This window comes from Monodelphis domestica, chromosome 2 (assembly GCF_027887165.1).
Source record: "Monodelphis domestica isolate mMonDom1 chromosome 2, mMonDom1.pri, whole genome shotgun sequence".
NCBI lineage: Eukaryota > Metazoa > Chordata > Mammalia > Didelphimorphia > Didelphidae > Monodelphis > Monodelphis domestica.
The window spans coordinates 155,559,676-155,581,443 of record NC_077228.1 but is presented as its reverse complement, the minus strand read 5'-3'; the positions used below and the strand labels follow the sequence as shown (position 1 = coordinate 155,581,443).

Sequence of the window (21,768 nt, the reverse complement as noted above, 5' to 3'; positions counted from 1 at the left end):
AAGACAGGCAGGGCAACCCAGATTGCATACCTCCTTTCACCCTGGAAGGTAGGGAGAGGTGTACTATGGTTAAGCCTTGTGAATGAGGATCATAAGTTCTTAAAAATTGTAAGAGATACTAGAAGTCATCTATGTCAACCTGTTACTCAAAAAGGATTCCCTTCCATGCAGCCTCATAGATGGTCATCCAGTGTCTACTTATATACTTGAGGTAATGGATAGAGCAGACTTAGAGTCAGGAAAATCTTTATTCGAATCCTACTTGTGATCCTTGGCTCTGTGTCTCTGGGCAACCACTCTCAACCTCATTTTCCTAATGGAGATCTCCTGATGGAGATTATCCTAATATTGTAGTACTTACCTCCCAGAATTGTTATAAGGATGAAAAGAGATCATATAGGAAAAGTCCTTTGTAAACCTTAAAACCACATGCAAATGTTAATTATCTACTGCTGAAAGTGTTGGAGCAGAAGCTATAAAACTTTTTTGAGATTGGTAAGGAAGGATTTCCGGAGATCTGAACTTTAGCTTTCTCTAAGCCGCCATCTTGACTGGAAGTCCCTATAAAACCATTTTTAAGGAATGTTATGAAAAGGATTCTTGCAGTGAGTATGTTCTTTGACTAGGACTCAGTTTCTAGATCTGCATGGAGGCTTATTCCATATCAAGATTATTTACACAATCTAAGACTTGGAAGAGACCTCAGAAGTCATCTAGTCCAAGACAGACTTAAATAGAAATTACTTCTTTTTGTTGTTCAGTCATTTCAGTCATATCTGACTCTTTGAGACCCAATTTGGGGTTTTCTTGGCAGAGACACTGGAATGGTTTGCCATTCCCTTCTCCAGTTCATTTTACATATGAGAAACTGAGCTAATAGGGTTAAGTGACTTACCTTGGGTCATATAGTTTAACAATATCTGCAACAAATGGCCATCTAAGTTCTTCTTGAAATTAAGCCATTGCCTAGTCCTGAATCAATCAATTCCCCTTTTAAATAATGCTAATTGCCTAATGACTGAATTCTTCCGAAGATCTTAGATTTGCCCCTTTCTCACCATTTTTATGGGTAGAAGAGAAAGTTGATTGGTTTGCCTACAAGTACCTCTAAACACTACCTTGTCCAATATAATCCACACAACAAAGTAAGAATCATCTTACCTTTATATTAGATCAGGGCCATATCACCTCTCACTTTGACTGTTCTGATAACTTCCTAAATGGCCTCCTTGCTTCCATTCTCTTCCTTCTCATCTTCCTGATACATAGTGTACTCCCTTGCTGGAAAACCTTCAGTGGCCCAAAGTTCTGAAGAAATGTCAGGAAAATGGGCCAGTTTCCTCTACCTTATCATTTCCAAGGAAACCACTAAGAAAATCCCTTCATCACAGTGTATTTCAAGGAACCCCCTCCTCCCTATCCCCCATCAAAGGTGAGGAGAATCTAATCTTGTAGACTAGATGTCTAGCCTTCTTCAACTTACTCTTGGCTACTTCTTTTCGGAAGGGTGAAAGAGAAGAAGGTTCAGTGAGCCACTTTTAATGACATCAAGGAAATGGAGTCAGAGCTGAAAGGGTCAGGTAGGTTTAAGGAGGAAGGAAGCATTTAAAGAACTAATGACATGTTCTCTAAGATCATGGTAAGGCTCTGAGGACACTCTCCAGCAAGAAAAAGCATGCTTTTAAAAGCATACTTTAACACTAAGCAGAAATAGAGGTCAGCTAAGTAATGCAATGGATAAAAAGATGAAGTCAGAAAGACTGGAGTTCAAATGTGACCTCAGATACTAACTATGTGATCCTGGGTAAATCACTTAGCCTCTGCCTCAGTTTCTTCAACTCTAAAATTATATCCATAATATATATGAATATATATATGTATATATATATGACACAGCAGTGTGTGTATCACTCTAAGATATATAGTACTTCCCAGAGTTTATTGTATGGAATAAATAGTATAATATTTGTAAAGTGCTTAGCACAGTCCCTGCCATATGACCAGCATTTAATAATTGCCTATTTCCTTCCTTCTACTTGTGAGTTTTGGCAACATTCCCAAATTTCCAAAGTAATAAATTCTGTGCAAAGTCAAGGTCAGGATCAGCCAAAGAAAGGCAGTTATAAATACCAAAATGAAAATAACAAAGAGTCTCAAATTCTTCACTGTATATATTGTTTCTGAATCCTAAATAAAGAATGCGTTCCTTATCTTGAATACGTAAAAGATAAAGAGATATGATGCAGCCTTTCAGTCATTTCATGTCTGATATCCTCTGAAAGCTGTTTTAATTTTTTTCTGATGGGAAAGAAAAAGACTTCTTGGAGTAGTAAATAGTTCATTTTTATTAAAAAGATCATTGTTGCCTTTTGTTTTCAGACACTCACCATTTCCCCCCTTAATATCACTCATCTGTGCCTATTGATCCCTTCCTGGTAGAAAAGGGAAACAATTAGACCAAGCCAGTCATCATAGCAATTGTGTATGTGCCCCATGCCATGTCAGTAATCCCTGACTCTCTACGGAAAGAAGAAACCTGTGTTTCCTTATCACTTCTCCAGGACTAAAATCATTTATCAAAATGCATCAGAATTTGACTACTGCTTAGTGTTATTATTTGCTTTTGTGGTTATTAATGGTGTTCAGGATCTGTAATTTCTCTGCTGAAGGAAACTCATAGTAAGGAAGCTCCCTTGACTAATGCAGCTGTTCTGACACAGTTTAGAGACTTGGGGAAAGCATTGTGATGTGGGATGACTTGTTCAGCATTACACAGACAGGATGTTTCAGAGACAGGACTTAAACCCAGATATTCCTGGAACCCATGTCTCTAAATCCTGTCCTTTATCTACTATTCCACAGAGCTTCTCCACCATAATTGAGTCATTGCATAAATTGTGAAGTTTATTTTGATAATTTTTTTAATTTAATTTAATAATAATAATAAATTAATTTAATAACTTTTTTCTCACTAAGCATATCTGCTCATACCAAGATATCCATGTGGGTTCTATAAACAGTCTATACATGCTAGTAAAACAGAACTTTCCAAGTACTAGCCTATTAAACTATCTGTATACCCAGTGGTATATCACGTTATATTCTTAAGAACAAATGTACTTATTTAGTAAACTTTTAAGGAAAAGTTTATAATAAAGTTTAAATAAAAGTTAAATTAAATTAAAGTTTATTATTTATTAAATATGTTTACTATATATTATATTTATTTATATATAGATAATATATTTAAAATATTATTTATTTTAAAAATACCTGAGCCACTAGAGAAGCTGAGAATTTCATGTAAAAGTTTTCTAGTGTTTTACTTCCAGTAAAAGGTGAGGAAGCAGTTACTGGACATGCATACACATAAATCTATGTATTTATAAATACATATAGACATATACATAAGTACATTATAAATGTATCATATAAATAAAAGGGGCTCTACTGTCTATACTGTATGTATCCCCTTATCCACGAGGGATATATTCTAAGGTATACCACAGATGGCTAAAACCCTGGATATAAGCAAACACCTGCGGAGGCAAGTTATATGTGCTCTCTCTCCTTCTCCTGCCCCTTGGCATATGCATATATATATATACATAAATGTGTGTGTTTATATATCTATATACACATATACATACAGGCACACAGCTTTACTGGCTTAAAACTTCACTAAGACTTTTTAGAACACTTAAGATATAGAGACAGAGATGAACAGAAAAAGAGACAGAGACAGATATTTATTAAAAATAATTACACAAAATTATTTTGAATATTTCAAAAGATCTGTATTTTTCTAGTGAATAGCTTCTTCCTCCATTGATAAAGTGATTCGGCAGCACAGTGGAAAGCTGAACGGTTTTCATTCTCCAGTCAGAGAACCTGCATTTAAATCCTACCTCTGAAGTTTACTCCTTGTTTGCCTGTGAACAAGTCACCTCCCGAGGTCTCAGCTCCCTCATCAGTATGACAAGGAGGACGGATGAGGTGTTCCCTGTTGGTCCATGATGTCCATGATCCAGTGATACAGATTGAACATCCTCTGTGCCCCCAGAAGACTCTGCAGTTCTTATCCATGCCTTTACATAACTCTTTCCCAGAATATTTATTCAATGTGCTGGAAGCTTTCCTCTAGTTCTTTTAATATATCAGGGATGCTAAGGAAGGAGCACTGGGGCTGTCCTGTGGTCCCTGATTTTTTATTATTTTAATTTATTAGTTTGTTACAATAAAATTACCAGGTATCTCCCATCCTCCCTTCTCTCCCCATACTAGAGAAGGCATCATTTAACAAAAGCAAAACTATGTCTTGCTTGTCTCTCATTCTTGCTGCATATATAACTGGGCTGCCTTATTTTCTAGTCCTTGGTGTCATCTTTTTGCCATATTTCATTTTGGCAATGAGTTGGTGTAGTGAATGCACTGGGAAGTAATAGTAGTAGTCAGGATAGATCTGAATTGAACTGCAACCTCAAGATATTTACTTGTAAACTTTAATTTAATTTAATTTTAAACTTTTATTTAAACTTCATTATGAACTTTAAATTAAGCTACATGACCCTAGTCAAGACACAACATCTATTTGCCTCCATTTCCTCACCTATAAAATGGGGATAATAATAATGGCATCTACCTCCCAAGAGTGTTTTGAGGATTGAAAGAGATAATATTTTTAAAGCACTCGACAACATATTAGTTGCTGTATAAACACTAGTTATTGGGACACTTCAGTAACTCAATGAATAGAGAGCCAGATCTGGAGATGGATTCTGGGTTCTGGATTCTGGGTTCAAGTCTGAACTCAGACCTTCCCTAGCTGTGTGACCATGGTCAAGTCACTTAATCCCAATGGAAAAGCCATTTATTGTCCTTCTGCCTTCGAACCAATGCTTACTAAGGATTCTAAGATGAAAGGTAAAGATTTTTAAAAATTAAATAAAATAAATTTTAGCTTTGTTATTGTTGTTGTTATTTACAAATCATAATAAGAAATATATTATATACCGGTTATACTTACCATGCATATGCCCATTACCATCTGCTTTACTTCTGGTTTTAGTCTTCTAAAGTATCATGCTCTGCAGTCTGTAGCCTCGTACCTACTATCCCTGGCAGAATATTCAGATTGAAGGAATAAGTGCTTGTGGCAGCCAGCTCTTTGGATCTGTAAGCAAGTATTATCAGCATTGCAGTTCCTCACACTATACCTAGCCGATTCTCTTCTAGTCATTCTATGAGAAGCGAGGGATATAAATGCAAAGGACATACCAATATGTATTTGGAAGGAATTTGTATTCTGATAAGGGAGACAAAAAGTACATATAGAAATGCATGCAAAAATAAATGTTAAAATTGTTCTTAAACATAATTGAGGAAAATCTTGTTTAAAATATATGCATATATATATGAGTCGAGGGGGATATGACTAGGGATGTAGACTCTAACTGATCATCCTAATGCAAACACCAACAACATGGAAATAGGTTCTGATCAAGGACACATGTAAAACCCCATGGAATTGTGCATTGGCTATAGGAAGGGTGGGGGGAGAAGAGGGAGGGAAAGACTATGATTTTTGTAACCAAGGAATAATGTTCTAAATTGACTAAATAATTTTTTCAAAAAAAGGCAAAAAATGAAATGAAATATATGTAGTGTAAATATAAAGTGAATAAATACAAATATATACAAGGTACTTATATATAAGCTAGTCTGGATGGTTGGGGATGAGAGGAAATCAGGAAAGTCTTCATAGAAGATATGATGCTTGAGCTACATCTTACAGAAAGAGAGGAGGCCCGTGTGGCTGGATCATAGAATGTAGATGTGGGAGTAATATCCAATGAGCTAGAAAACTAGTTTGGGACCCAGTTCTAGAGGATTTGAAAAAGCTAAAGCAACAGAGTTTATTTTTATCTTAGGAGCAACAGGAAGCCAGTGTTGTTGATTGAGAGCAGGAGTCCCTTGGTCACATCTGTCTTTAAGGAAAATTACTCTGATAGCAGCGAACGAGATGGACTAAAGTGGCCAGGCATGGGGGCGCATGTCCATAACAGCTATTGGTAGAGAGGCTGAGGCTGATGGAGGACTCAATTCTGGAAGTTCTGAAAGATAATGTGACTAAAGCCCATTTCACTGTCATCAATATCATGAGCCAGAAAGGTTGAGGGGCAAAGGGGTTACCAAGCCACCTAAGGAAGGATAAAATAGCTTGGATTTGAAATAAAGGTCAAGGTTTCTATGCCAGACACCAGTGGCAATGGAGGTGGCTCTATAAGGGACTGCTACTCTTCCAGCCTGAGCAAAATGGGAAAATCTAGACTTCTTTTTTTTTTAAAGGATCCACTAGAACAGGGAGAGTTTGGACCCACAAAGACTAATTAGGAGGACATTGAAGCAAATCTAGGTAAGAGGTAATAAAGGTTGGAGGAATGTATGTGAGTAGAGAAAAGAGTTCAAATACAAGGGACATTATGAAGGAAAAAACAATATTTGGTCATTGATCATTAGACAGGTGGGATGGAGGAAAGTGAGGAATCCAAGACAAAGCTGAAATTACAAACTCAGATAAGGATGCTGATGATTTTGACAAATATATAAATTTCATAAAGGGGAAAGCTTAGAAGGATAGATAAGTTCAATTTGGGGCATGTTACAGTTTTTGTCTCTAGGACAGCCAGTTGGAAATATCCAATAGGCAAGTTGGTGCCCAAGAGATATGTTTTGATTGACTAACTCAATGGGCTGCCTATCCAGTTTCATGTCACAGTCTAGACAGTATGTGTTTTTTCATATTTGGTCACTGCATTTTTTTTTCCTTGTGGGTGGTTAGAACTCTGTCTTCTGTCTTCAATTGCTGTGGATTTCACAAGGGAGGTTTTGTGCTGCTCTGGGGCTTGATACAGCTAGTACAATGTCATATACCAAACTACCATATTAAAAGAAATACTGATGTGTGAAGCAATACTCTAGGGGCTCTTTATAGCTGATTGAATAAAATACAAACTCCTTAGGCTGGCATTTATGGCACTATGCAATTTGGCTCAGATCTGCCTTTTTCACATTATTTTCCTCTATATATTCCATGTTCCTGCCAAGCTGGACCACTAACTTGTTCCTAATTTCATCTTGTACTGTCCCCTGCATATCCTGCTTGCCTGGAATGGCCTCCCTTCACATCTCTAGCCTCTGATGTCTCTATCTTCTTTTTAAAGAAGACACAGAGAAGGCCCCAACTCTTCCATGAAGTTTTCCCTGATTTTTCTCCCTTCCAACCTCCTCAATAGAGGTGAACTATCCTTCCTCATATTTTCTTAGAGTCCTTTGTCTAGATTTTTATTTTTCCTTTATCTTGTGCTAGCTTATATGTGTGTACATATCATGTCATCACTTCTGTTTCCTGGCTTCCCTGGCTTCCAGTCTCATCTCAAACTTCACCTCCTATAAGTAGTCTTTCAACATCTCTCTCACTGACCACGCCACCCTAACCCTCCTCCCCAAGGTCTTTCCTATAATATCACCTTCTACTTACTGGAGAGAGAGAGAGACAGAGAGAGACAGAGAGACAGAGACAGAGAGAGAGACAGAGAAAGAGAGGAGCAGAGAAAGAGAGACAGACAGAGAGACAGAGAGAGACAGAGAGACAGAGAGATAGAGACAGACAGAGACAGAGAGAGAGAGAAATGGATAGACAGATGGATGGATAGATAACAGATAAACAGATAGATGGGTAGATGGATAGATAGATAGATAAAATAGATTAGCTATAAAGAGAGATAAAGAGATGGATAGATAGATACATTTTATGTAAGATATTCTTTACATATTGTCTCTGTGATTAGAACGTGAACTCCTTGAGGGCAAGGACCATAATTTTGCCTTCCTTTGTATCTCAAGCAATTAGCACAATGTCTAGCAAACTGTAAAAACTTTGTGAATGCTTATTAACTGACTGATTTCTAAATTTATAAACATCTTCAGAAAGGTGGCTTTTCATCCTTTTCATCTTTTATCCCCAGAACCCAGCACAATGCTTTATGCCCATTAATAGATTTTTTAATAAATGTTGTTTGAACTGAACTGAAGGTTAATTCATTCATAGGAAGGGCAGCCAGTTGACACAATGGATACAGCACAAGACTTAGGGTCAGGATGACCTCAGTTCAAGTATGACCACAGACACTTACTGGTCTGGGCAAGTCACTTAACCCTATTTGCCTCAGTTTCCTCGTATGTAAAATGAACTGGAGTAGGAAATGGCAAATCATTACAGTATCTTCGCAAGGAAAACCCCAAATGTGGTTATGAAGGGTCAAACATGACTGAAATCACTGAACAACAACCAACTCATAAGAAACTTAAACTGATTCTTATCTAGAAAAATCTGTGAACCTTACTAGAGAAAGCACCTGGCCTAGAGTCAGGAAGACCTGAGTTCATATCTAACCTCAGATATTTACTATGTGACCTTGGACAAGTCCCTTGACTTCTTTCTTGCTTAGTTTCCTCAACTGCAAAATGGAAATAATGATAACACTGACCTTGCAGGATTGTTGTGAGACTTAAATGAGATAATAAGTTAGTGTAGTGCCTAGTACATAGTAGTAAATTAGTACATTAGTAAATTATTCTTCCCTTCCTTCCTCTCTTTCCTTGCCCTTTATCTGGAACTGGTAAGAACCCAAGAGATCATCTAATCTAACCCCTTCATTTTACAGATGAGACCCAGAGAGTTGGTGTGACATGTCCAAAATCATATAGGTAGTAAGGGGTAAAGTCAGGACTTGAACTCAAAACCTGTGACTCTAGATCAATCAACAAATCTGTCAAAAAGCATTATTAGATGACACATGTAAAACCCAACAGAGTTGCTTGTTGGCTATGGGAGGGGGGTGGGAGAAGGGAAGGGAAAGAATATGAATCATGTAACCATGGGAAAATACTCTAAATTAATTATAAAATTTTTCAAATTAAAAAACATTATTAGATACCTACTGTGTGTCAGGCCCCATGCTAAGTTCTGGACTTACAAAAACAAAAGTAGAGTCTGTATTCTAATAGAGGAGACAATATATAGATACATAAGTACAAAATAGATGCGAAGTAGATGCAAATTTGGGGACAAAGAACACTAGAAGCAAAGGGGAACAGTTTTTCTCACTATGCCCTGCTGTCTTTTTGATTGCATGTCAGTACATTTTATGAAAACTGATATCCATTCTCTCTATATAATTTCTTATATCTAATCAATCAGTAGACAAGTCAATAAGTATGTATGCTAAGTGCAGTGCTAAACCTTGAGGATAAAAGATAAAAGCAAAACAGTCCCTATTCTAAAGGAGCTTATAAGCTAATGGGAAAGACAATATACTTGATAAATACTAGATGTATACTAAATAAATACAGAATGTAAAATAGATGAAAAGTATGTCCAGATGTACTTTATGAAAATCTCTTTGAAAGCTATGCAGAGAATGGATTTGAGTAGAGAGAGACTTCAGGCAGAGACCAATTAAGTGACTATTGAAATAGTCCAGGCAAGAGGTACAGACCAGCAAAATTGGGGTCAAAGTTGTGTAAGAAATTACAAGATTTGGCAACTGAGTGGATAGGTGGAATTAATGAGAGAGAGGACACTTGGAGTGAGGTTGCATAGCTAGGTGACTAGAAAGATGGTGTGGCCTCAACAGTAAAAAGGAAGTTCAGAAGAAAGGAAGGGATGAGGGGGAAATGAATTCAGTTCTGGCCACATTAAGATGCCTGTATCCAGGCTGAAACATTGAGCAATCTATGTCTTTCCATGTGCTTTAAAAGTTTCTCCCCACCTCCCACAATTGTGCCTTCTTTGTCCCCAAAATACAGTCATAATTTTCCTCATGACTACTTAAAACAAACTTCATCCTTGAAGCTCCTTGATTAAATGTACCCAAGCTCTGGTCACAATTTATTTTAGGTTCCTGTCAATGCTTCTATCCCCAACTATAAAGTTATCATTAACTTTGGCATTGACAAATTACTCATATTTGTGCTCTCAGAGGCCAGAGAGTGCATAAAAGAAGGTACTCAATAATCATGGGGTATAACTTTAGCTATGTTTTCCTTAAGAAAGCCAATGATTTCTATAAAGATTGATTGTGAGTTGGCACTACAAAGCATGAATTTGCAAAACTGCAAAAAACAAACTGTAACTATTGAAAGTTTCTGTATTTGTATTCTGTATTCTGTCTCTCCATGGTGCCAAACCCAGTGCTCTGTTCTAAGTGCTGATTCAGTGAGTATTACTACTGACTAGTACTCCATTCCATAATGTATACATCTGAAGAAATGCCTCTGGTTTCCAACTGTAACAATTCTTTACCCTTTGGATATAACTCCACCTCTTAGGCTTCCCAGTATTTATAAGGAATACTCCTATTTCTGAATTATTTTCCAGCTGTTCTTTACCAACAGAATTCTATCTCATCCCAACCACATCACTCTGTGTTGACAGGAAATTGACATTTGAGGATAGAATGGAGGATTGTGGTAAAGGAATGGAAGCTCCAAAGGTAGGAGGTACAAAAATAGGAATGGGAGAAAGGAAATTTAAAAGAGGGAAGGATGGAAGGAAGGAAGGAAGGAAGGAAGGAAGGAAGGAAGGAAGGAAGGAAGGAAGGAAGGGAAAGGAAAAGAAGGAAAGAGACAGAGGAAAGAGGAAGGAAGGTGGAAGAGAGGGAGGGAGAAAATGAAAAAAAGGAAGGAAGAAGGAAAACCACTTGGACTAGGGTGGAGAAGATTAATGAAACACCAAGGAAATGTGATATATTGATCTAATTAAGAATTTTGAAACCTAGTGTAAAATTTTGAATATGAGGAATCAATGGCAGGATTTGTGGAGGAAGGTCAGAGAGAAAAATGTATTTGGACCGATTGGAACCTAGACTTGGAAGCAAAACACTTCATCCCTTAGGGATTAAGTTATTTTCATTTGTTCTAGGAACAAATCCTTCCTTACATTAGAGGAAAATATCACTCACTAGAATTTTTAATTCCCATTCCACTGTGATAGATATATGATTTCATTGGGCACTCTCTCCATTGATGCAAATCACTTCAGATATTTATTAGCTCTATGACAATGAGCAGCTCATTTAACTTTTTGGATATTTCATTTCCTCATCTGTGGAATGGGCATAAGTAGAGAATTTTCCAGCCCTTAAAAGTACCATATAAATGTTAACTAGTGTTATTATAATTAGTAAATAATTATATGGTAGGACTGTTAGTAAAATATTTTTATCTTCTCTTTTTAAATAGGTTTTGGATAAAAATGGATCTGGGGAAAGTCACTATCCTGCTATTATTTTTTATATTCAATATTCTCCAGATTATTGTTGCTCAGGTGGATAAAACAACTGAGGTTTTTGGTAATTGAATAAGATTTCTGGGATGTAAGGTCTGTAGGCATGCAGAAAAAATCCTTGGTACACCTAGGTGCAGGCAGGACAAGATGGATTATATGTACCTCCTTTTGTTCCCATGTGATTTTTTTTTTAATCTCCTCTGCCAGCCCTCTCTATTTGGACAGCTTTTAGATGTATAGAGTTTGGAGAGAATGAGTATTTGTCATAGTGACATTTCTCAATAACTTTGTCCTTAAGTTTTTATCATTTCATCATTGTTGTTGATTGTAGAAAACAGTTATAATTCTTGTTGCGATGCCTCATCCCCGGAGTTCCTCGTTCATGCTTTTCCATAAACCCTCACCAGGGGTTCTACCAAATGGACTGAAATGCTTCCTCTTGCTCTTTTGATATACTTTGTGGGGGGAGGGGGTTGGTGAGAGGGAGGAGTGAGGAAGCCCACTCTCTGTTTTGAAGCATGACAACATACACCACTTCAGACCATATATTTTCTAACTGACCTCTTTTTTTTTTTTTTAAGTCGCTTCGCAAGTGAAAGTCAGTGATTGGGAGCCCCTTCCTTATACCTACCGCGCCTCTTTTCATCTCACCTTGGGTTCATTGTAATTTTGATTTTTCTGAGATTCCCAGGCATAAGCATCACTGTGAAGATGCTGGTGTTAAAGTAATTTTGCCTCTTGCAGTAGCAAAGGGCTCGGGATCAGTGAAAGTACTGCATAATTTTCCCCAGGCAATCTAGCGCGATCTCTCTCGCCCTCCCACTCATTCCTGTAGCCCCTTCTAACTAGCGAGCTAATTTTTAACCTCATCATCAGAATTGGGCAGGGTTCTCCCAGCTTCCCCCGAACAACCCCTCAAACTAAACTTTGATTTCCTGCCAGCTCGGTTCTACCTTCCCCCACACCAGTGAATTTCCCTTTCGCAGCAGCACTCACCACCTTTCCCAGAGAATGATTAAGCCAGTTGCCACTCGCTCTCTCCGTCTGTGCCATTCTCGGGAGGAAAGGGCTCTTTCGGAAACTCTGCCAGCTTTCTTCTCCCAATCCCAAGAATAAGAGTAATATTTCCCCCCTTTTAAAAAAATGACTAGAGCTCCCCCCTCCTAATGCATAAGGCTAATTAGAATGCAGCCAAGCACGCCAGAAGAATTTGCCCTGCAGTAGAGATTGTGGGGAAGAGATCCCAACCATAGAAATGTACTCCCGGTGTGCTACTTTGGTGAGCTGCAGCCAAGCGGTATGCTATTTTCCACCTTGTAGTCATCCCAGGCGTAGTAATTAGAATCAGAAGCTCCGCTGCTTCTGCAGAGCGCAATCCTTAAATATAGATGTCAAGGCTTTCTGTTGTTGTTGTTGTTTTTTTCCTTCTTGTTTGGCAGAGTACAGAAAGAGTACAGGGTTGCCTAACTATTGCTGACAAATCACAGTTAGCAGGGATGAAGAAAGAACTCTCCAATCTGAATGGAGCATCAGGTAGGGAGGTTTCTCATTGCTCTCTGTAAAAATATTGTATCCGGTTATTGTTTATACTTCTGTCACAGCCAAGGGCATTTGTGATTGTACACAATGGGGGGAAACATTTTCCCCCTAAGAAGCTGTGAGAAAATATTGTGGTTTCGATATATAGAGATATAGATATATATTTCATCTTCTTTTTCCAGAAATTAACTGCAGAAGTAACAATGGCCGAACCAGGTTTCTGAAAGAAATAGTGATGATGGTGATGATGATAAATCCTGCTCAGTCATGTTAATGGCAAATCGGACAGGGACCCGGCTATTGATCAAGTTTCTGTCATAAAGAACAGTGTCCGCAAATGTACTAGTTGGTTCTGCCTTTGATTGGGGGTTGCTCTAATTGGTTGCTGGGAGAGACACTCGTCAGATTTTGCAGTGCTGGTTATCCAGAGCTTTAGTTTAGGCACACAAACAAAATCCCGAGAATTATTTTCTGAAAATCAAACTACATCTGAAATAGTCTCTTCCTCATGCAGATAAGAGACACTACTGTTATGTATATTTCATGCTGTGTCTGTCTAAAGTAGGGGGACTTAGCAATTGAGTGTTTTCACTCCACTGCAAATACTATTTGTGCCAATAGTATACCCTGTAGGACTAGGATCGTGACTTGGGAAGGAAAAGCAAAAGGAATAAACTAAATCTCCCTGATGCTGGAAATTCTCAGACTCTTTGAAATTCATTAGAAAGATTGTATTTGTGGAGGCTGAAAGTAGAATTGACTTTTGGGTCACACAAAGAAGTATTAAATTAGGGGCAAGTAAACCAGTTGAGTAAGATGTAAACACTGAGGAAGTCCTTCTCAAAGATGTTTCCTGTCCCTCCTCTTTTCAAAGTTGACTTACTTTCCTCATCATTCTATGGATTTTCAGCTTCAGATGCTCTTGTATTTCCATAGTAAGTAGAAACAGAAAATGTTAAGACGACCTTAGAAACAGGTCTCTGCTTGGTCTCCTTTCTCCATTTATGCAAAGCAAGAAGGATCCCAGACATCCAGGGATTTCAGAGTTATTATTCCTTAAATCAATTTAAATGATTTAAGTACAATACAGAGGAAACAGTGTTTTCATCATGATATATGCTATGACATGATGGATGGGGAGCTGGCATTCAGGTTAGGAAGAAATGGATGCAAGTCCCACTTTTGAGAAATATTGCCTATGTGACCCTGGGCAAGTCAATTAACCACTTTGTGCTCTAAGTAGCTCTTTATGACTACAAATTGCAGAACATGTCTCCATCTGCATTGGTGAAAAGAGTTTGCACATTAGAAGTTCCTTATGCCACTGAAATCAAAGTTCAATTTTTTTTAGGCATAAAACATCCTAAACTCAGAAAGGAAAGGCAAATCCATTAAGGAAATTGCATTTAGAACAGATACCTGAAAGTTTTTGTTTTGTTATTCTAAGGATACCTGGTCCATCATTTTAATTAGGGCCAACAAATCTGTTTCTTGGGTCTCTGAACTGACTTCCTACTAATCATAAGGTTTTTCTCAGCCAAAACTATGGTGAAATGAGATATAGGATAATAAATCTGTACTCCCAATTTCAGCACCTACCAAGGTAGAACTGAGCACTGAGAGAGACACTGATATTGCTTCTTAGCAAAAACAAATTGGAAAGCAATGTGGTCTAGAAAAAGAGCCTGTCCCCAAGCCAAGAGAAAGGATCAGGTGAGGGTATGAGCTCTATCACTGCCATACATGGTATTCTTAGATAGGCCAGCTTATTGCTTAGAGTTCCTCAGCTTTCTAGTTAGGAAAAGAGACCTGTAATATTGTTTCTGTCCCTACCAACAAGAGAGCAGGAAGAGTGCCTGAGATGCATAGGTGAGAAGGCAGCTCTTCCATTTAATGGGTCCTCTCTCTGATAGAGATTTGATCCTTTGGGGAAACTTTGAACAGAATTTATCTTGATATCACCTAAGGAACAGAAGAAAAAGAACCCTTTTTAAATTCTTTAGCTTGAAGCAAAAGAAAAACAAGCCAAAATTAAATAGAATTTAGGCCACCTTTTACGTCCTAAATGGGAACTTTTAAGTAGACATACACAAGAATCACCAAGGATAGATATGGATGGGTTGCAGCCCTGCGTCACTGTAGAGAATACCAACATAGAGGAAAACACAGATAAATTTTAGGTAGCTGAGTATTTCAATGGAAATCATTTTGGACAAACTGGGGAGAAAATAATGCTGACTTCCTCAAGGTATGAAGCACCTTAAGTTTAGATAGCACTATAGGCATAAAGTATATTATCATTAGATATACACTAGAGATACAGACCAAATTTCACTAAAATTGAGATCATATACATTCTTTTTTTTTTATTATTAAACCCCTTACCTTCTGTCTTAGAATCAATACTAAGTATGGATTCCAAGGCTTCATTTGAACCCAGGACCTCCTGTCTCTAGACCTTCCTCTCTATTCACTGAGCCACCTAGCTTCCCCTATATATATTCTTTAGAGGTTTTCATAGATTAATAGCCTTTCAGAGGAGGAAGAGATCCCAGATATTCAGATTTGTGTATTTTCTCTACCATTAGTCTGAAAGCTCCTTGAAAATGAACACTGGGTATGTTTTTGGTTTGGCAGTTGCAAAGCTCTCTCCTTTCCTCAGACTTTTATTGCATTTACATTGTCACTCAAGGTAGTAATTGACTGTTTTTTTTCTAATTTTTCCACAAACTCAAACTGACAAGCCTCTGAAGGGCTGGGACACTATTTTACTTCTTTCTATATCTATGATGATGCTTATTATAGTCCTAGGAAAATAGTCACTTAATAAATGGCTTATTGACTAACTAGCAGCAGATTTGTTCATCCATATTTCCCTGGGCTTCTACTTTCCTATTCTAGCCAATATATCTACTTGCTTCCATTGGTAATCATGGGGCTTCTCACACCCTAAGATCAATCCTAAAACCAATGAGAAAGTATAAAAGCCTCCAAAAGTTTTGGCTAAAAGATCTTGCTTTATTCTTACTTCTGCTGGCCCTTGTTACTCCAAACCCCTTGCTTACAATCAAGGTCTGGGGTTTCTTTAGACTTTGAGATCCTTGAGGGCAAGAACTGTCTTTTCTTCCTTTTTTGTATCCTCAGCACTTGGCACAATGTGGGAAGCAGAATAGGAATTCAGTATATGTTTATTAACTGATTGGCTAACTGGTACCCCAGTCATGCTGGTGGCCCTACCCAGAGCATGCCTTTGCCAGTCTCAACCAAATTCCCTAATCTCTGCTGCTTAACTCTTGTTGAGACTTTCACTGACCTCAGAATTTAGCCTTTGCTTCCCATCACCCACCATATTAATCATTTCACCCACTGTGCTTACCCACTGTTATGTGCCAAGCTCCTTCAGTCTAGACAAACTCCCATTCCAGCCCCCATCTGCCTACGCTGTCCCAGTGTTACCTTCATCTCAGCATGACACCTACTAGCTATACCTTTTACTCCCTCCTTCAGGCTGCAGGGCTTGTGCGTGTTCAGATCTGCAAACTAACAATGCACCCTGTAAACCAACAGTAATAGGTGACAAGGGAGGGAGAACTCTGACTCCCACAAAAATTGGCATGTCTTTATCTGATGGGTGGGCATTAAGGAATATAAACTGACAGCATTTCCCAGTGCACTGGGCTAGGAGAGAGAGGAAAACTAAAGGCTTTCTCTGTTCAAATGGCTAAGAAGGAGGGGAAGAAATATTCCAGGATGTTCTGTGTGGTTCAGTTTTATTGTCAGGTGGAATGCCACTGCAGCAAAAGGCATAACCATGAGAGGGAGAAAGGAACTTTAGTGGCATGTACCCCAAAGATTCCATGATAGAAGCAGGAAACAAGGAAGAATAAGGAGAAAGAGGGTGGTATAATATCATCATTGGTGACCCAGCATTCATAGAAAATGAGTCATGAAAGGATCAATGAAAAGTCCCCAAAAACCTCATAGATGTCAATGGGTTAGCCATTCATTTTGTTCTTGTGATATGTAGCTAAAAGAGATAATCCTGGATAGAGAGCTGGCCACAGAGGCAGGAAGATGTTCATTCATTCCCTGCTTCTGGATGTGTAGCCCTAGGTAAGTCAATTATCTTCTCAAAGCACTTGACAACTATAGATCTAAGTTAGAGAGTAAGTGCTTTCATAAAGGAGATTTGCTCACCAGGAGTTCCCCATTTCACTAAAATTGCAAGACCAATGCCTAGCCTTACCTGGTTACTGAGGAGCTTTTACATCAACACATCTCTCCTGAAGAAAGGCGCTTTAATTCCAAGTCTCACACAACCAAAGGTATTTCCAAAATGGGGGAAAGTCAGTTCCAACTTTAGCAAAGCAATTTGCCAGGGCTAATTTCCCTTCTGTTATCTTGGACCTGAAAAGCATATTGGCCATGTTCAACTTTGTTTGAAACTTGGACTCCCAACTCACACTATCTACCTCCAATTTTCTACCTTTCTCTTTGTGGTTTGGATCTTGGGCTTCCTAAATTCGTAATTCAATCCAGCTCAAACATTAATGAAGTACTGGCTATTTGCAGGGTACTGCTAAAAGTATTGAGAATACAAAGATAGAAAAATGACTTGAGCCCTGTCCTAAAGGAGCTTACAAATCTACAAATAATCTAGAGTAGATTTAATAAATGTGTCTGCTTGATTAAGTGATTGGATTAAGGAAGAGATATTGACACAATCAAATAAAAGGCAAGTTACAGCATGGTATTCAAATTATTGAAAAGACTCCCCAACCCCTCTTAATGCCAGTGCCTTCCCTCTATTAAGTATCCCCTTTTTATACTGTATATATCTTGCTTTTTATATGTTTGCATGTTGTCTCCTCCATTAGATTATAAAGTCTTCGAAGACAGTGTCTTTTGCCCCTTTATATTTTTTATTATTTTTATTATATTATTTATTAAAATTTGTTTTATTATATTTTATATTTATAATTATACATAATTATATTTATTTCGTAATTAATATATTTATATTTCCACTCCAAACACTAGCATTTAGCACAGTGCTTGGCACAGAGTAGAACTTAATAAATATTGATTAATTGATTGACATCAAACACCTCATTATATGCATGGCACTATGTTGGGTGCAAGGAATACAAAAGCAGGTACCATTCAGACCCTGATTCAAAAAAACTTGCCCATCTAAAGTAAAAAAAGATGTGTATCAATGATTATAATCCCCAAAAAAGAAGGGATGAGAGCAAAGAAGAGGTCTAGACAAAGTACTCTGAGAAATATGGTTACTGTGTGCAACCGAGAAATGGTATTAGAGATTTTGCATGGAGGTATCAATTCTAATTTGAAAGCCCAAGGAAGGCTTTACAGAGATTTGCATATGAACTGGACCTTGAAGGAAGAGATGGATTTAAACAGGCTGAGATATAAGCAGGGTACACTCTAGGCCTGGAGCATTAGGTGTTCAAATGGTGACAAGAAAAAGTACAGGGTAAAACTGAAGAAACCATGAGGTATTTCAGTATGATTATATTGTGGAGTCTATGAAGAGGGACAGAGGAAAATAAGACAAGAAATGTAATTTGGAGATTGTGTAAAGCCTTGAATGTCAAGCTAAAGAGTTTGTATTTTGTTTGATAAGTCATGAGGAGCTACCACTGAAGCTTTGTGAGCAGAAAAGTGACTTGTCCATCAGGAATATTATTTTGACACTAGTATAAAGAATGAACTATAGCCTATATATAGGCAGGAAGATTTAAATAAAACATTCAATAGTGTTTCCTAGTCAACTCCTACCCTTCTCAGTAGTTTCCAGTAGTTTAAACTCTTACTTTGTCCCTTTAGGTTATCTCTCAATGCCATTCTTTGGCTTTTGGGGACAGTATCATCATCATCAATCATCATCATCGTCAATCATCACCATCATCATAGCTATCATTTATATAGCCCTCCATATGTTATCTCATTTGATCTTCTCAACAACCCTGGGAGGTAGGTGCTGTTCTTATTATCTCCATTCTACTGATGAGGAATCTGAGGTTGAGAAAAATGAAATGACCAGGATCATATAACTGCCAAGTGTCTGAGGTAGGATTCAAACCCAGATAGTCCAGATTCCAAGTTCAACCTTCTATCCACTGTGCCCCCTCACTGAGCCTATCAGAACTCCTTCCTATACTTCAAAAAAATGACCCCAGATAGATTCAACTAAGCTCAGCATTAATTGAGACCAACCTTCCCCTGGTTCTTAGCTGCCCTCCAATGGGTCCTTGCCAAAAGTAGACCCTTTCCATTCTGGGTCTGGTTTTCCAAAGCTGCTCCAGGGCAAAATATGATTTCCTTGAGTTTGTATGAATTAAGCCATATAGGAAGAATGTTCTAAGGCCAGCTCTGCTATTTGGATCTTTGGGAAATGAAAATGGATCTGTAAGTGATTTAGCCCAACTTCACAATGAAATTAATACATCATCATCATCACTGACTGTGTAATACTTCAGAATTTTCAGAATGCCTTATATTATTATCTCATTTGCCATTCTACCTAGTAAGACTACTAAGAGAAACTGAAAGTCTCTGAGATGAAATAGATACCTCTTGGGCATCCCCCAAACAGAAGGCACCCTTAAATTGGCTCAAGTAATTCTCTACTATCACAATCTGGAGTCTACAAGCAGATTTCAGAAGAGAATGTATTTCTGCTCCAAAGAATGAATCCTAGAAATACACAATAGTCTTTCTTCCTTTTCTTTCCAGGCAATATCATTTTCCCTCTATTTTTATTGCACATGCACCATCCATTCAAGAACCTGACTATTTTTGCTCCACTGTGACCAAATCTCAGAGTACAAATATGTTGTGATACTTTGAAAGTATATAAAACATGGCATATACAAACTATAGAAAAGAGAATTTATAGGGATATAATCTCTCATGTTACTCAACTAATTTAGAGCACTAATGGTTTCTCTTCTAGGAGAGTATTCCCATTTTGAAACCAGCAGGCTTTCTCAAAGAGATGCTACATGCCCTAACTTTTAGTGTCCTGTCCTTTTCTGCTATTTACCCTACCTCAGTCCACAGACTTGAGTTTTCTCTTTCTCTCAATTCTTAAGTTCCAAATAGAAATATTTATTAGGCATTTATTATGTGCTGAACACTGTGGTAAGTGCTAAGAAAACAAAAAGAAAATGTGAAGTGGTCTTCGCTCTCAAGAAGGTCATGCTCTAATTAGGGAAATAAACCATGCAGGAAAATTTGGCTTTAGAGTTAGTTGATGAAAAGACCTAGAAATTCTAATGGTATATATAGTGAGAGTGTATATATGGTGTATATATATATATATATATATATATATATATATATAATGGTATAGAGAGAGAGAGGCAAGGTCAAAGGGTCTTTAAGTTTCAAATATACCCCATTTGCCTTCAAGTGAAGTATTTTCTCAAACAGTTGGGTTCTTCAAACCCAGACAGAACAGGGATCCCCTGGACACAGACTACTAAAATTCAATGGCTGCTTTAAGTTTTGTTTGTTTTCTTGAGTGCTATAATACCTACTACCTCAACTCCCTTTATCTGAACCTGCATTCTCAAAACAGTCTTCCTGATTTCCCCCAGATCTCTTTTTTCTTTTTCTCTCTCCATTTGGGAGTTTACATTTCATCTAAAAACCTTCTGTTTCTCATCACCTATGTGTCTCAGAGTCCAAAATCTACTTAGTCAAAACCTTGGTGCTTTTGACTTCTCATAAAGAATCCCAATACTCTTCTCTCTGGGATTCACATCTCCAACCTTCACATCTTTTTGGTCGGCTTTAGTTTTTGGTCCAGTCTTTGATTTCATGGCACCCAGAAATGTCCTCTATCAATGCAGATTGCCAACTCTTCTTGTACTTCAAGGCTTAGAGAGTCAGTTGCCTGAGAATAATGAAAGATTAGGTGGCTTGCTCAAGGTCCCAAAGCTAATGTTTGTCAAAGGGAGAGAGCACTAGAGCCAACGTTTTCCTTTCTTCTTGACTCCTAAGGCAATTCTCTACCCACCACATCACTAAAAGAAATGCTTTTCTTCTCAAACCCAAAATGCCCTACTAAGTTTCACTTCAGGCCTTTAATCGCTATATATCCAGCTACTCTAGACATATCTCCTTTTATAAAATTTTTAAGATATAGACTCTTTGTAGGGAAGAAATGAAAAGGTTGGAGTAAATTCCAAAATGTTCGTAAATCTGAATATAGCTGGACAGATTTCCAATTGAGTTTATTTCTAAATTTCGGTTCAATGCATTCTGAGACATTCTATTGAGCAAATATAGTAATTAAGGATCATACTGATTATGCTTGTACAGATTAAGCTCAAAGCAAACTGTTTTTAGCAACCTGAGTTCATACATTCATTAACATCCCTGAAGAATATATTATAGCCAGGAGCTCTCATAGCAAGCCTAAAAGCAGTAATAATGGAAACCCTTTTAGGGGGGTGGGGAGAAAAGACTGTGAGTTTGAGAAGTTCCTAGTAGGTAAACTTCCTCTACCAATGCAGATTGGAAATTCTCTTTGACAATTTTTAGCTTGTAGGGTTGCCTGGGAGTAACAAAAGGATAAGTGAATGAGGATCATGTATCCGGAAGTAGAACCTCTAGTACAATCCACCCTCAATTTACAGAAGAGGAAACTGAGTCTCAAGAAAATGAAATCACTTGTCCAGTTCACACTTGCCCAGAGCCACAACCCAGGTCCAGCCCTACAAGGCTATACCTTTCTCTTCTATCTAGAAATTTTTAACCTAGGGTCTGTACATTTATTTTCTAAAAATATTTTGATGAGTATATTCAGTATAACTGATTTCCTTTGCAGTCTTATATGTTTTATTTTA

At 37.7% G+C, this 21,768-nt stretch overlaps 1 protein-coding gene across 3 annotated transcripts in view; it reads left to right on the top strand.

Annotated features, from left to right (window-relative positions):
- SLC35F3 (solute carrier family 35 member F3) overlaps positions 1-21,768 on the top strand; it is a 531,513-nt gene that overhangs the window by 268,113 nt on the left and 241,632 nt on the right. The window contains exons 1-2 of one of the 3 annotated variants that reach the window (XM_056816124.1): positions 12,739-12,883; positions 18,740-18,886. The exons of 1 other annotated variant lie outside the window; for it this stretch is intronic. In XM_056816124.1, the coding sequence (XP_056672102.1) occupies positions 12,739-12,883; positions 18,740-18,886 (292 nt within the window). Of the gene's footprint in view, positions 1-12,347; positions 12,884-18,739; positions 18,887-21,768 lie in introns of those variants that run through there. One more of the 3 variants, XM_007481599.3, reaches the window with a different exon arrangement.